We start from the raw sequence: 16,689 nt of genomic DNA, 5'->3' as shown, positions 1-16,689 counted from the left end.
CACGCCTCAATCAAAAAATGTTAAAAAAGTAATCAGGGATGTGATTCAACCAACATACAAACTAATACAAATGTTGCTGATTTCAGTAGTTTCTTGCTGTAACGATATTTAAATTAAGTTTTTAGAATTCTTAATTATATACATACAGACGGCCACACACACACTCACGTACGCAACCCTCCCTTCTCCATTTTATCAAAGCATCAGCTGTGATCAAATATAAGCAACAGGATCATTTGCAAAGGGAGTTCAAACAGAGCAGACGGCGAGATATTAAGCCTAGCAGCACAGGCAATTAGACTGTATTTAGTGTGTTCTGTGTGTGTGTGTGTGTGTGTGTGTGTGTGTGTGTGTGTGTGTGTGTGTGTGGAGGGGACTCCAGACTGACTGGAACAGTGGGGGTTGGAGAAATGTAAAAGTCTAGCTCTGGCGCTAATGACCTGGTATTCAAAGTTGGTGGGAAACAGTGACAGGGCAGGAGATACAGCTGCTGTGGAGATTAAAATAGAAATGGAATCACATTTCCATCTTCCATCTCCTCTTAAGGTGAATACACCCTCAGGGAAGGATATTGTGTGGAAATGTTAAAATACGTGTTTCAGGTGGCTGTCAGGTTGAATAGGCCACTGGAGGATTATGCAGACTTCTCAAGGTTTAGCAATAGAGGATGCAGTATGAGTATCTAATTATAGAAGATACTGTGTAAAGTCACTGAATAATGTAAAATAACAGGTCAGTCAGCCATTCTTAACTGCAGAAACTGCAGTTTGACGAAACAAAACTGCAACATGAACTTTGATATTTAATGTTTAAAGCAAAAATCATTGAAAAAAAATTACTAAAAGTGACATGGGTTGATATCATAACTACTGAGCGAGCATGTCAACAGGTCCATCTGCAAGACATCTGAAGACAGAGATCAGTGGTGAAAGAAGTACGAAGTACTTAGTTCTTTTACTATATAATATAATATATATATATATATATATATATATATATATATATATATATATATTGTTTTATCTTTAATTTTTATATGTTTTTTGTCTCTCTATTTTGTCTGTTTCGGGGCCCCCAGACAGATTAATCGAGTTGTGGGGCCTCATTTCAATCCCATAACCTAAAATACATAGTGCTGGAGAAATCAAGAGGGTAGGACTGTGCCACATCATATCGCTCATAATAATACCTGTATAATTTTTGATATAAGAAAAATTCATACCGTGACAATGGCAATATTTCTGCTTGTTGACAAAATGATGTCATACAGTTACACACTGCAACAACAGGCAGGGCTGCAAGCAAAGTTGCTACTTCAACGCTACATTTGAGGTACATTTTAAGGTATCTGGCAACTGTTGTTATTTTGTTTTATTATTTATATTTTACAGAATACGATGTTCGGCTGTTATTTACAAACTAAAGAAACTAGAGATAATCAGTTTATTTTCTACTGAATATTTTGTCAGCAAGCTAATATTTATGTTGACATATAAAACCACAACACCTTTTGTCGTAATTGTTGCTTTTGAAAGTAATGATAAAATATTTTTCAGTATTTTGCCATATTGTCAAGAATATCGTTGTTGCAAAAATACCCTGAAAAATTGTGATATTATTTTAGGGCCAGATCTATGGGCTAAATTCTGGTGAATATTTGAAAAGTTAAACTTTCTAATTGATATCAGTGAGCATTAGAGGTAATGGATAAATGTACAGTGACCTGAATGGAAATCATATAGTATATTACAAATAAATAGTACTCTAAAACAATGTGTTTATTCATGTGTCAAAGTGTTTCCTCCCCCTATGGTGATCAGTGTGAAGTTGACTCGTGATTTCGTTTACTATTACATAACCGAGATCACCAAGAACATGGCACATCTTAATTGCTTACATAACTAATCCAAAACAGCATTGTCTCTTGCCTGTTTTCTCTTTCTTGCAGCAGCTCTCCCTCATTTTCACGCTCCTGCTGAAATGTTCATCTGTGCCTCAGTTCCAAAGCAGTGCCTCCAGGGGGCTTCTGAAGCTGCCAAGACACTGAGTGTGATTTCTCCATCTTCAGTCCCACACCAGCAAGGCGTAGGAGACTTCTCTTCCTGCCAGTGAGAAGGTGGGCGAGCAGCAGCCATGAAATAGAGACAAAAAAAAAAAAAACACAGTTCAGCTTTCCAACACACTGCTCGTCTTTTATCCCTGTCCCTGCATCCTGCTACATACATGGAGGAGTGGGCGATGTGGAGGTTCTGGTCCCAGCCAAAGCCCCAGGCCACCATCCCCAAAAAAGGACAGGAGAAACACTGAGCACTTACATGGGAGCATAGGCCTAACATGTAAATCCATGATTATGTAGTGTAGACAATTGACGTGCATGGAAAAATGAAATTAATCCGGAGAGGTGGCCAGAGGTGACACAGCCCCCCCATGAAATCACATTGACCCCCCTTGGTGCCTCCACCAGAAGCAGGACACCAAGTCCAAAGAATCTGTGAATGGCATTAAGGCTGTTTAGCGCTACAAATAGCTGCCATTTATTATTATTATTATTATTATTATATATCATTTTCATATTTTATACCTTTTTTATAGTTTGTTGTGATTTATAAAAACACGGTGGCTGTAGTCCTTCTCCTCAATACTGGACCAGTTTCAAAAACTGTTGTTCCCATTAGTCTCTTGGAAGCAAAATCATGAAAAAACAAACAGAGTCCAGTTTAAAAAAATCCAACAGGTTTTTATTCATTTTACAAATGTAACCCCCTTCTTTAAAATGATCCCAGTATTATAAATAACTCAGTTGTGGAACAAATTACAAGTTGATTAGCATTACACTTCTCTTGTTGGCTCATCACAGAGCTGGAATGAATTCTGTCTTTTCTTTTCTGCAGTAAAATCAGCCCGATCATGCCAAGTTAATGTCAGTGGCTTTCTTTGTCTGGTGACAAAACTGCAGCTTAAACTGTGCCAGAGTTTACACAGGCCTGTCGTTACGCATGAGAGGAATGGAGAGCTGACTTTTAATTGCACTCTAACACTTTAAAAACTGTGTGTTTGAACTTTTAAAGACCTGCTGGTTTTGTGACGCTGCTGTCTGTCACTCATGGTGCGTGGTAAACCAAAGCACCCTCCAGTGGACCCTGGATAAAGTGCAAGGTGTTGGATGGTATTACAGGCCGCCAACAAACACTGCAGAGGGTAAGTCAGACTTTGTGTCGTCTCTACTCCTAACCACATTGTGTGAAGAATGCACCTCACTAATGCAAATTAATTTAGGCTAAGTCAGAGAATAGTATACTGTAAAAGAAAAGAGTGTCTTTCAGAAGTTTTGCAGATGTATCCTTCTAACTTAATATTTCAGGCAGCTCCAGCGGATGCTGTTGCGTGGCTGACCCTGTCTCGCTACACTGACAAAAAACAGGCCACACAGACAGTAAACACAACCAGGACGGGACAGACCACAGGGTGTCACGCACTCCCACTACCTTAATATAAATAGCACATAAAATATCTGTTTTAATCCAGGCAAGTACTTGTTTGACAATATTTAAAATATATATATGCTTTCTCCAGACATGTATACATTAGTCTGAGTAACTGCTCTCCATTAGTACCTTCCTGCATTTATTTGCCCAATTGTTTTGCATCTTGCTCATTCACTGACTCATGTTGTTTATAATCCCTGGGAAATTTTCTGAATTACACCACTGTTCCAAGAGAAATAGCTAAGAAGCATTTTAATAGAGAATATAAATTGTCTCTTAAACCTAGTTGTTTTTACCCACTGATTTTTAATTCCAACATTTCCAAAAAACTAAATTTGTCAGGTCTATTTTGGGCTGTTGTTTATAAAATGATCTAAAATATTTACATTTAAATGGAATGGTACATATACAAAAAGTAGTTTGATTTGAACACTTAACTCAGTGTGTAATCATATAGCTTTGGTGAAAAATATTACACTGTCAGACGGTGTGAAACAGGACAATGTGACCTCAAAGCTGCAGGTACAGGGATTTAACTGTAACTTTGCAACATCAGTGTAAACGATTGTGCCAGTAAAAAAACATATCTCTATTTATTATTTTTTATTACAATCAATAAGCCCACACTGGATTATTGAACAACACAAAAATGCAAAAAGCTAACACATTTCTCAATTGGGTACTGTAACGTTTTTTTGTAATATTGCAGCTTTAACACTGGTTTCCAGTTTGGGAGTGGATCCCCCATCTGGTTCCAAACTCACAAGATAATTCATGGGATGAAAAACAGTTTTTCTCAAAAAATGATTTGGTGCATTCTCTCTATCTTTAAATTTCTATCAATATCCACTCTTTTGTTGTATTTCAATTTGCATTACTTACATTATATTCTTTTCTGCACTATTGTATGTTGCATATTATATTATTATAAAATCCTAGAAATGTCCTAAAATCTGAGAAACATCCTAAAATCCTGGATATGTCCTAAAATCTAGAAACCTCCTAAAATCCTTGACATGTCCTAAAATCAGAGAAATGTCCTTTAATCTTTGAAATTTCCTAAAATCCAAAAAATATGATCAAATCCTCGGAATGTGATAAAATCCTAGAAAAGCCCTTAAATCCTAGAAACATGTATACGGCTGCTGCGGCTGGCCCCTGGCATCCAGCCATTTTGCAAAAGTGGCCCCCAAGCAAAGCAAGTTGAGCATCCCTGCTCTAGACTGATATATAGCACTGCAGACACGAGGAAATATATGTATTAGTGATTTTGGGGTGAACTGTCCCTTTAAGGAGTCACAAACCAAAAAGCTTGAAAGCATTAGTTTAATATCTGAATGTGGTTGTTCCAGTGGACACCACTAGATGGCGCTGCTGTCCTTCTGTGTGTCGGTGCTGTGAGAAGGTGGAGGTGCTGCACCTCCTTCATTGTCTGAGTAGAAGGCACCGGGAGTGGATCCGCCGCTCGCTTCAATGTAATCCCGTCTTTCCCCCGCTCACTCACTCAGTCGTCCGCCATGGCGACCGCAGAAAGCCTCCTCTCCGGCCCGAGCAGCATCTAAAAACTCCACCGGGCTGCTTTTATTTCAGACACCACCGCTGGACGTGGATGTAAAACCTCCTTTCAACTGGGAAATACCATAACGTGTGGATAAGTCCGCATTTCGAGAGAAGGGGTAAGAATCGTGCAGCTCACCCTGTGTGCTCTCAGGGAAGTGATTCAACTTGTTTGAGGAGATTAGGGTTAAGTCCTGGGAGTATCTTTGCCGTGTTGTTTTGTGATCCTGTGGATTTCGAGGGAGGGAAATAACTATCTCTGCGTGTTAAAAAAATCTCCATGTGCAGCCAGTAACTGTCCTATTTGTCCTCCAGTGTGGGTTGCATTGCACAGATATACCTTAGCTGTATGGATGTGTGCAGACGCCGCAGTCGCTGATGTGTCGTGGCTCTAATTCTGTGTGACATTTAAATGATCGGGAACTGTGCGTTTTTATATCTGTCACTTAGTTTCCAGAAGGTGTCCAGGTGAGTCCAGGCGGTGCATTAATGTCAATCTACTGAACAGACTGATAATGTCCTGAGGATTACAGCAGCCTGCTCTATTAACCTACATTACATTAATGGTGTGAACACACTACTAGACTGTGTGAGGAGGGAAAGACCACACTGAGTGTTGCATTTCACCATTTTCTGCACTATTTTCTCAATTGTCATTTAGGCTGGTTTAGGGGAGGCTTAAATGGCAGCCAGGCTCTGGTTACAACATGCATTTATCCAGTTGGATGTCATTCTTTTCACTTAACCAACGCATGTAACCCTGCCAATTAGACGTGGGAACTTCTAGTGATTCATGCATTGCCAGCCACACCCAGGTATCAGTGACTGTTGCAGAACACAGAGAAAATTGAACTCCTTTTTTGTTGTGGAGCTTCCCTCAGGTAGACAGCTGGCTGTATTACCCGGCCTCTGGCCATTCAGCTGTCAGTAAAGGATTCCAGCTGTGTTGCATTGGACCGCATCAAGGGGCCCCTAGTGCTCCTGCACACAGTGGAGCCACTGTTACAACCCCAGAGACTCTTCGAGCCAGCAGTCACAGCTCCATGTTACACACTTGTGGGGAATTTCAAGCAAACAAGTTCAAAGGCAGGCAGAGAAACACTCAGGGGTCTGTAAATGTCCCTCTGGCACTGCATACTGGATGCTTTATGTCACACTGTGGCCCCTGGAACAAGGTGCCAGCTGTACTGCTGACTGTTTAGTGCATTGTTTCCCTACTGGTCCAGCCACAGGGTCCAGATTTCTCTTTAGTCATTAGTTAAAGGTCCACACCTAAGATAAATTACCACATATTTAATTTTATTTGACAAAATAAAAAAAACATGTAAGCTTAGAACACAATAAAATAAAACACAATAACAGAATAAAATGCAATTGCTTTGAACTCGTGACTTTAAAAGCTGCAAAAGTCACAGCATGTTAATAGGCTAAATGATTCCAAGAACGGCAATAAAATAGTGTCTGTACTGGAAAAAACAGCTTGGCATGATAAACGAGGGCCTTAACAATGTCTGTAGATCTGTATTTCAAAACAAAGTATTTTTTTAAGGCTGTCAAAGAGTTGATTTTTTAAATTTTCGTTTATAATCGCAGGATTTCAATAGTAAATCAGGATTAATCACATTTTTTTATCCTGAATTTTTCATTCAGTTATTTTGCATTAAAAAAATAGTTACCAATATATCAATATAGATGGTTTTTATCAAATTTACCAAAAACTGTGTGGGACTAACATAAAGTGGGGATGTCTGTAAAGGGGAGACTCATGGGTACCCAGAGAACCCATTTTCATTCAGATGTCTATCAGTCAGAGGTCAAGGGACTGCTGTGAATTATGATGTTTTCCCATCGCCAAAATTTAGCATGAGTTTGTAGCATTATTTGGCCTCCTTCCTGAGATGTTAACATGTCATGGTTGGTACCACTGGATTCCTGGCACAGTGCTAGACCAGGCCAAGGGGTGGCTATAGCCACATCACAAATCCGGGTAGCCCCTTTTCAGCCCCTTCAGGTGTTATTTTGCGTAAACATGAAAAATAACTCCTAACTGTCAGGCAATAAACAGCTATTGATGTGTTGTTTAAATCTTCTAAACACTAAAATAAAAAAGATTGATTTTCTGAGGAGCACTTGAACTCACCATTCGTCCTAGCACGTATCGGTTTTTCCCATTACTTGCATGCAGCATGGACAGTTTTCTGACCAAAGTGTGGGTAGAAAATGGAATCCAGCCCCAGATCCTATCTCTGAGGCAGCCAATGTGAAAGATGATGACTCAGAATCATTGGAGATGAAAAAGTTGAGCCACAACGTCAGCATCCCACGTGTTGGTCTAGCCCCTCCTTAGCACTGGTAGAGAAAAAATCTTGGTGCTCTGCCTACTGGATTCCCTCAGTCTTCTATTTTCATATGATACCAGTATCATCATTCTAGCTTTAAAATACAGCCCAGTACGGCCTCTTAAAGACAGGACTGTCAGTCAGCGATTAATGCAATAAAAAAATAAAAGCCTTATGTACGGACCTTAACTGCATCGCGATAAAAGTGTTAATGCTTGCAGGCCTAGGCTTTTTTACAAACTTTACATGATCACTTCCGGTCCATTCCACGACCTACTAATGGACCACAACCCACCAGTTGGGAACCACTGGTGTGTTTGGACCTGCATGCAGAGGAACACACAGACCTCATGACTGGTTGATAAATGATCCATGGTGCAGGGGAGGGTACGTGTAGGCAGAAATAATCACTGTCTACTCTTTCACTGCCCTCTGTTTCACTGGTGCTTTGTTTGAGGAGTGTCTGGTTACCGGCATGCATGCGCAGGTCATACAAGACACGAATTTACAGACTCGGCATGACACACTTGCCAGTAATCAAGGCAAGGCCACTGCGTGATGATGGTGTGAGGATCAGATGTCATAAATGACTGGGCTTGAGTTCAGAAAAATGCCTGTTTCCATTCACGCTCCAGGTGACAGTGTTTGGTCTGGTTTCCATCAGCCCAGGGGAGTATTAGTCTGCCGATGAGTGTACAGACAGGTGCAAATAATGAGAACACGCTCTCTTAACACTTTGGTCCTCGTGTTTAGGGTTCATTATCAAACTTGAATCTGCTTGTTAAATCCAAATCCTTTTGAGCCCATTATTTCTTGCTTTAAGCATTTATAAGTAACCAAATTTACAAATAGGGAAGAGCTAAATTTTAAATTAAAGTTCCAACCACTTATGTCAAGTGGTTTTTAAGACTTTTTAGTATTACTTGGAGTGAGATATAAGGCCAATTAAAAACCAAAAAAACAACAATATTGAAGAAAAACAAACAAACGCCACATCAATTTGTCATGGTTAAGGACATTTTTGCCCAAATATTTATTGTAACATAAAACTTGACTCGGTGGGGGTGGGGGGTCACTACTGTTTTCATTCCTTTAAGGGTCACTCTGACCGGTAAAAGTAATTCTGTAAAACCATGAAACCATAATATTTTCTGACAAGGGTAATTGTATTATGAAAATCTCATATTGTTGCACCCCTAGTTGTTTAAGTCTTGAAAAAAATGAAAAAAAATGGCAAAAGAGCTGGTCCTAGTTTACAAAATGGGAAGATTTAGCTACTGTATTTAACAGTTTTATATCACCGGAAACTGAGTATCTTGGTGTTTTTCGACTGCTAGTCAGAGAAAACGAGCCATTTGAAGGCGTCTTCTTGGGCTAGTGGAACTTGTAATTGACATTTTTCACAGTTCATTAAAAATTGACGAATTGATTAATAAATAAACTTCTAAAATCATTGACAATATAATCAATGATGAAAATAATCATTAATTGCAGCCCTACACGTCCGCCTTGTGGCGTCCACTCCAACTACATTCTGCAAACTTCCTCTGTGCCTCTCCTAAGCATCAGGCAGACCTTCATCAGACAGAATTTGGTGTATCCGCTGTCCTTGGCCTATTTTCTCTGTGCATTCTGCTGGATTACATTATCCGCTCTTCTTGAAATGCCTTATTCAGCTTTCAGCTTAAACTTGGCAGCAGACATTCACCTCTGCGGCGGCTGAACAACTGCCCACTGGCCTCAGTGCTCTGATGAAGCACTTGGTGAGGTCTCAGGATGACATCAGCCTGCTGGAATGTGCAATGAAGAGAGAATTAAGCAGGACAGCAGGGCCTTGGGGGATCTGGCTGTGGATACACGAGGGGTGGATAGCAGCCTGCTCATGTGACAACTCTGAGTGAATGAGTCCTCCACTTTGTCCAAACACGGTCCTCCACCTGGGACAAACAGAGTCACACTGCAGGTCATTGCAGATTCTGCACCTTGACTTTGACATGAATATTGTTGGATATGGCAGGGCAGTGTTTGTTGAGGGCTTTTTTGGCAGTCATACTCCCACAGTCCCGTCAGATCAATTTAAGGCTTGACACTGCCATTTTTTTTTTTTTAGCTGTTAACTTACTTATTATTTTTAGCTTATTATTTCATCTGTTATCGGTTACTTTTTTGTCTGATATCAGACAGAATTGTCAACTCTTTACACACAGTTCCCGTCTTTATTTAACTCAAACTCAGTGGACACATTCAAAGGTCTGGAATCAGGCAAGTTACTTTTAGCTAACTATAGCAACTGTTTAGTTAACTGAATATCGTTTATTTGTTTCAACTGTTATCCATTACTTTAAGTTAACAATTTCAACTGTCATCCATTACTTTCAGCTAACTATTAAAGCTGTTTATCAGTTACTTTTAGCTTACAATTTCAACCATTATCCATTACTTTAAGCTAAAAGTTTTAACCGCCATCCATTACTTTTAGCTAACCATTATAGCTGTTCATCAGTTACTTTTAGCCAACTATTTCAACTGTATTCTGTTACATTAAGCTAACTCTTTCAACCATTATCCATTGCTTCTATTTATTTCAGCTGTTAACTAATAACATTACTTTAGGCCAACTATTTCAACCATTATCCACAACTTTTAACTTACTATTTCAACTATTATCTATTAACAATACTTGTAGTCATACCTTAATTTTAGCTAAGTATTATAGTAGTTTGTCAGTTATTTATTGCAAACTATTTCAACAATTAACCATTTACTTTTTGCTTTTGGACTCTGTCCAGTATTTCTTATTTTCTTCTTATTTTATGATGTTCGGGATGTTCCTGGACACAGCGTGCAGGTGAGGTCGGTACTTTATGAAAAGGTTGGAACAGCTACCAGACTGTAAACAGCATGCATTTAAGAGGGAGCTGTGAAAATCCTGGACGTGGTGCAGAAAAAGAAAAAGTGTAGCAAAGCTGGGGTTAGCTTTAAGTTTTGCTGGTAATGCTGTTTCCAAACAGTAGCCAACAATTCCTGATTCAATTAAAAACGTATAACTTATAAAACAGATACGGTAGCCTATTCTCCATTACATTTTTTTCCCTGTTTGCTCTGATTACTCAAATTCACTGCTTATTCAGTTCACATCTCCTGCAATGTCCTCACGTACTTGCCATGATACCCTTGAGACTAATTAAAACCCAACTAAGTATATGTCTGCATGCCGTTGGCCTTAATGCCTTGCTTTTGCGACTTCCCCAATCAATTGTCATTGCAATGACGCTTTGATTTTACACTTTGGCCTCATGATTCATTTGTCAAATCAAATTAGAGCTGCTTGGTTTGTGCTTTAAAATCAAGAACATACTTGGATCCTTTTTTTACTGTAATTGGTTCTCCCACAGGCAACAATTATCAGCCATTAGCAAAGAGTGCAAATACTGCTTTTGTAATTACTGTGGTAATGTGACACTGAAGGTTGTGCATCCTGTCCTCAGGGCTCTGATGCTTTCATTGTTTTTCACCTGCTGTGCCACAATGCTCTAAGAGGAGGTTTTGCTTTGTGTAACACCCTAATTGCACTATTTAGTCTCTATATACAGATGCAAGAGAACAACTGCGTGTACATGTGTTTGTCTCCCTGACCTTCCTCTCTTGGCTCTGTGCAGGCCGGGCAGTGAGCATCGCAGTGCGTCATGGCAGAGCCAGATCCTGAGCCAATGGCCTCTGGAGCAGGTCAGCGTCTTGGAGCCCCGGAGACTCTTGGCATCAGTACGTTGGACCCTGGGCACAGACCCCCGGCCATGCCCCCTGGACGACATGTCACCATCAGGGTCCGCATGTTGGACGACACAGAGGAGCTCTTTGACATCTCGGTGAGTTTTTACAGCCTTCTTGCTCAGGCGCATTTCTTGATGGGAATACTAATGTCGGCTTGGGACTCCTCATTATTGCACAGTAGCCAAGAAGCATTTCCCATTTTCATCATAGCAGCAGCAGTCTGGAAACAGGTTGGCATGGCAACTGCATGATGTTAAGTTGTTGAATGCACGGATGAAACTGGAGGGATCGTTTTAGTGTGTCAGGGTTCCTCCAGTTTACTGTTGTATTTCTTTGCTGCTTCCTAGTCTCCCAAACCGTCTCAAACCTGTTCTGCAGCTGTCATCCATTACTACATGTTTTTTCCCCTCCACTGTGTCCTCCTGACAACCTTTCAGGATATTATTTGGAAACCATGCACACCATTGTATTTCACAATTCTGTCCCACATTAGTGTGTTGATGACGTGTAAGAATCCATGGGTTTCCTTGTAATGAAAGCAGCCAGGTACACAAAAGAGGAAGCAAAACAATACTTCTATATGTCTTTGAATGAGAGGAGCTGCCATTTGAATTTCATTCATGATTTCAGGATTTAGAGGATTAGCTTTCTCATCACAGAGATCCGCATTTAGACAGTCAAGTCTAAGCCATTTGCACGGATTATGTAGAAGTTGAGCTAAAATTAGATACTTGCTAATTGTAAATGTCATATTATTAGCTGATAATACTTCAAATGCCAAAAAGACATTAAAGTCTTTTGCAGATATCATTTGAAGTTTTGTATTTTGAAAATCACTGTGAATATAGGTTTTACTCTTCACTTTGTTAAAGTGGAAATAGAAAAGTCTTGACAGTGCAACTGCTATAGAATAATGACACCATCAGCATTTGGATAGGTTCCCTATAAACTTTGCTTTCACAATGCAATTCTGTCATCCGCCGGGTACAGTCTTCAAGGTAAATGAAGGCTTGAATCACGGCACAAAGGGAGCACGTCGATCCTTGTACAACCAGTGGTGGATGGTGGAACAACCAAAGTAACTGTGGAAACTGTGGTAGTTGCTACTCTTAGGAAAACTTGTTGTCTTTGCAAAAGCTGCGCCAACAATAATACCACTGGGAAATATCACGGGGGAAAAGGCTGGTGATATTCTGTATTTTTTATCATATCCCATGAAAAGACCAAAATAAGTTGTGAATTCCTCTAAAAAGTAGCGCCTGTGTAAAAGCTGATAAGCACATTCTTCTAAGCTCTATTGTTGTCCAAAAACGATTAAAAAAAAAGCATAAATGAGAATACACAAGATTGCACTGAACGAAGCATACCTTTATTCTGCTAAAAATCAGCACTGTAGTTTATTTTGAATCGGTTCCACATACAACGTCCACCTCATTGACTCACCAATGTGTATAAATCCACAGCTGAAAATAGTCCCCAGCAAATACACTATTTGCTTCTGCTGGAGTAGTGTTTTCTAAAAACTACAGTGGCCAGCAGTTTTGGGAAATTATTGAGCTGGTTTGTGACCCATTTAAAAAGATTTACCTTTTTATTAGAAACTGATGAGCTTGGAGTGCCAAAGATGGGGTAGTTTGGTAAGTCAGAACATATTAAGAGACCAAGCAAGGCATTGCTGGTTTTAATAGTCCACATACATATATCCATATATATAATCCATTATACTCAATGTATCATGGTTTGTTTCACATGGAATGTATAAAATGACTAGACGTGCTATAAATTGTTGTGTAATTTTTTAAGCCACCAGCATGAGACTTGGTTTGGTGTTTTGGTTGTCTCGCTCTCTCATATGACTGTCCCCCTCTCGCAGACACTTAAAAAAAGAGACTCCTTGCGACCGTGGAGCACCAGTGCACCCTCCAAATTTTATTAGTATATTTATTAGCAAACCATTGGAGTTAGTTTGTTTCCAGCTTACAGTGAATAAATCCCCACATTTACGAGAAACAGTCCAGGTACTTAAGAATAAAAGCACCAGTGGCTCTACTTTAATTCATTTCATTACAACAGTACTTAATTTTACTTTATCTTTATTATTACAGTCATCAATTTTGTAATTTAGTAGTCTTCAGTAATTTAGAGGAGACACAAAATATTGATGACACTTATTGTGTATTGCGCTATTACCTAAAAAAATTGCAATATTGTGTATCAGCCATATCGCCTAGCCGTAGTTGGTTTTGGCGTTTTTGTGCGATTTGTTAAAAAATGCAGTATGACGCCAGTATTACCCTATAAGGAGATGAAAAGATGATTAGATACATGGCACTCTTTTCCCCAGCATTCCTCTGAACTTGTGGTGTTTTGGAAAGGTGTCCTCAGACCTTGATTTAATGGCAGAAACACAGGGTGGGGTAAGTGAAAAGACTGTTATTTGTCTCAGAATAGATGAACAAGCCACATTCTGTGACCACAGTCCTTCCTGCCTGGAAGAGACGAATGAGATGAGTAGATAGAGGAAAAAGTGGAGAGTGGTGATGGAGAGAACGAGATACAGCAGCAGCCACAGAGGACTCGTTTCATGTGTATGAATTGGGCTTGGCACTAAAGCTGCTGAGCTTTACTGACAGTTAGTGAGGGTGCGGTGCATGGTGCGGTGCAGCACGGATGTGTCCTTCTGGCTCTTTCCCAAGGCAGTATGGGTAAATGTTGCTCCTAAAGCAGGCAGCCAGGCTCCCTGTGCATGACTGCTAATCTTTCTAGTGGTATCATGTGTTGTACTTAATACTTAAGGCTCACTTGATTCTCACACTGAGGTCCCGTTTGATTGCCCTCATTTAACCCACATTACGTTTTTGTGTACTTCGGATTAAGTGAGGCATTAAAGCCTCGTTTGTTTTTGTTACAAGACAAGATTCGTGGGAATGTTCTCACTCAAGATGGCTATTGCGGCATCTGCTTTGTCCTTTCTCAGGTTAGAACAATCATTTTGCCAATACCAGCCTTTCAAAATTGAATATTACCCAGCCGGTTACATCTGATATGAAGTGGAGCAGGTGAGGAAAGGATTTTATTCAGCCTGCTTCAGGGCTTGTAATCTGTAAAAACCTGCAGTGAAACTTGACTCTCTAAGGCTCTCAGAGGAGATATCAGGCACAGAGTTTTGTTAGCATACACACAATTTTTATGGGGTTTTGGTGTCCCAGAGTGTTTGGGAATGCTCTTTCCTCCAAAGAATACACGCTGATGCTTTGTATTTTTTTTGACATGATACATGTCAGGTTTGTTTATATGGCAGCTCTCGTTTAATCTGTCTTCCTCCTGGCCTTTATCTTCTTCTTTCCACTTGCTGTCCGGTTTTTATACAGTTTGATACAGTGATTACAAAACAACAGCACTTTCCCCAGAATAAAAAAGCACTACAGTGACATTCCTGTTGTGTGTTTGGACATATGCTGTTGGGCTGCACTCAGTTGTTTGAAGCTTCAAAGCTTCATTCATGACTTTAATATTCAAATGCTGTGCAGCTTTTTTTCTTCTTCTTTTTTTTTAACATGTCTCTTCATTCTGTTTAAACCTGGTATTTCTGCACATTTGCAGATAGAGAAAGATTAAGCTCTATTAATATAATTAGTATTATGCTGTTAGTATTATTCTATTTGTAGAATTAGATTCCAGTTTTGACTGTGTAGGATTGTTTCCAACTAGGGTGGCAGTGATATACCAGTTTCAAGATGATATTCTCCATCCAGTTGCATTTTTTCCCAATACTTTAAATAAGCAAATATACATTGTTTGATAACTGTCAATTTTCAAACTTCGTGTGTGTGACTGTGAGAGGTGGAGAGCCGTAGAACAGAGCAAAAGAACTGAAATGCCATTGGCTTATAAAAACAACGTGACAGTTGATACTCAATTTTTGTGATAAAGTCATTTTATCAACCGCACATGGAACGAGCCGCGATACCTCGAGTATATTCGATATATTGCCCATCATTAGTTTGATATTAGTGTAACATTTAGTCTTTATAATAGTAGTGAAAAAAGCATATCCTCACACTCAAATCTATGCAAAAATCATGTTTACCTATTAGAAACCTTCTTCAAGGCATTAGAGTGCACAGATGTGCTCTTTTCACTGTTGATAACAATTCAGCTCCAGCACCATAGTTTAAGTCCAAATACCGGGTAAGCGATGATTTTACAAGATTTGATCTAGTCTTCATAATAGTAGCAAACAAGATGCAGCAAACAATCAACACAGAAAACATGAGATTAACTCTCTTGAACTGTAGAAAATGAGGAGACTGGTGGAGTTGTGCAGTGAACAAGTGTTGAATTCAGAGCATGTCTGATCTCACAGTTAGCACTTATTTCAGTAAGAAATCTTTTCTATTTTTTAAAAAAGTCCGCCTCTCATTCCCACCATGCAGGAGACTTAGGACGAGTTGAGACGACAAAATCCAGTATGTAAAGTTTGCCCATAAATACAGTTTATATCTATGGATTATACTGATGCAGAATTGACAATAACACTGGTGACATATGGCACCTTTTATGTTGTGATTCTACAGTTTTTTGTGGACATGTAAGGGATTGTAAATATGTCATACTACTTAAAAGGAGTTTGGCTGTTCCACCATGGGCAGGATTGTAGATATTCTCAAAAAGAATCTAGCTGTAGTCTTGCAAATACCAACATTGCAACATCCCCCAATCAGTGTGTGACTAAAAACTTACATTTTTTAAGATGTGAGAGGGTGTCAGACTCTTTGTCTTGTCAGAGTATTTTCAAAGTGCTCCAGTGTTTGGTAGACATAAGTCGGCCTTCTTGTGGACATAGCAGGGCTGTGATGGTTTAGATAAGCTGTAATGATGGCGAGCAAGAAACAGCTTTTGTCACCGCAGCAGACTTGCAGCTGAAGATGCTGCCCAGGAGGCGGTTACAAAAGGCCCCCGCTAACAGAAAGCTTTATTCATGCTCAATTTAACACACATTATGTCCTCTATCTCAAGTCAGCACTTGAGATAAAAATCTCAGTGGGCTTGATATTGTTTTTGCCTAGAGGTGTGCAAGGAGTACATTTTCTTCCGCTCACATCCAGGTTGTAAAGATCTGTTATCTTTTCCACAAAAAAAAACAATGCAAAACAGTAAAAGTTTGCACATTTAGTTCACTTCTGAAGACAGAAAGGGATATTATACGTGTTGAGTTGATGAAGATAAGCTCCCTTTGAGCGGAGAGATGCCTCCAAAGAGTTTAACCTGGTAAGGATGTCTGAATGGTAGGAAGAAGCTGCTTGACTTAAGCAATAATTTCCTTTCGGTTACATCAGATACATCCCAAAAATCTCATCTTTTTTTGGGCCAGCTGACTATGGAGGATACAGGAAACGTACGTCAACTTGGCTCAGATCCTGCTGATATTAATCTCTCCCCTGCAGCACTGAAGTGAGATAACTGCATGGTCTACAAACCACATTTGTCAAGCAATTATCCAGTCCTTTATTTCGCAGCAGGAACATACAGTAATG

At 39.6% G+C, this 16,689-nt stretch overlaps 1 protein-coding gene across 3 annotated transcripts in view; it reads left to right on the top strand.

Moving 5' to 3' along the window:
* The first annotated feature begins 2,970 nt into the window (after window positions 1-2,970).
* LOC121948780 (FERM, ARHGEF and pleckstrin domain-containing protein 1-like) overlaps window positions 2,971-16,689 on the top strand; it is a 75,980-nt gene continuing 62,261 nt past the window's right edge. For 2 of the 3 annotated variants that reach the window (XR_006106184.1, XM_042494245.1), the window contains exons 1-2: window positions 4,861-5,161; window positions 11,041-11,247. Coding sequence is in view for 2 of the 3 variants with exons in the window: in XM_042494245.1 (XP_042350179.1) it covers window positions 11,068-11,247 (180 nt within the window). In the remaining variant the exon portion in view is untranslated. Of the gene's footprint in view, window positions 3,199-4,860; window positions 5,162-11,040; window positions 11,248-16,689 lie in introns of those variants that run through there. The other variant, XM_042494246.1, reaches the window with a different exon arrangement.

The sequence above is a fragment of the Plectropomus leopardus genome, chromosome 10 (genome assembly GCF_008729295.1).
Source record: "Plectropomus leopardus isolate mb chromosome 10, YSFRI_Pleo_2.0, whole genome shotgun sequence".
Taxonomy (NCBI): Eukaryota; Metazoa; Chordata; class Actinopteri; order Perciformes; family Serranidae; genus Plectropomus; species Plectropomus leopardus.
The sequence above is the reverse complement of the archived record's forward strand: the minus strand, read 5'-3'. Positions and strand labels throughout refer to the sequence as shown.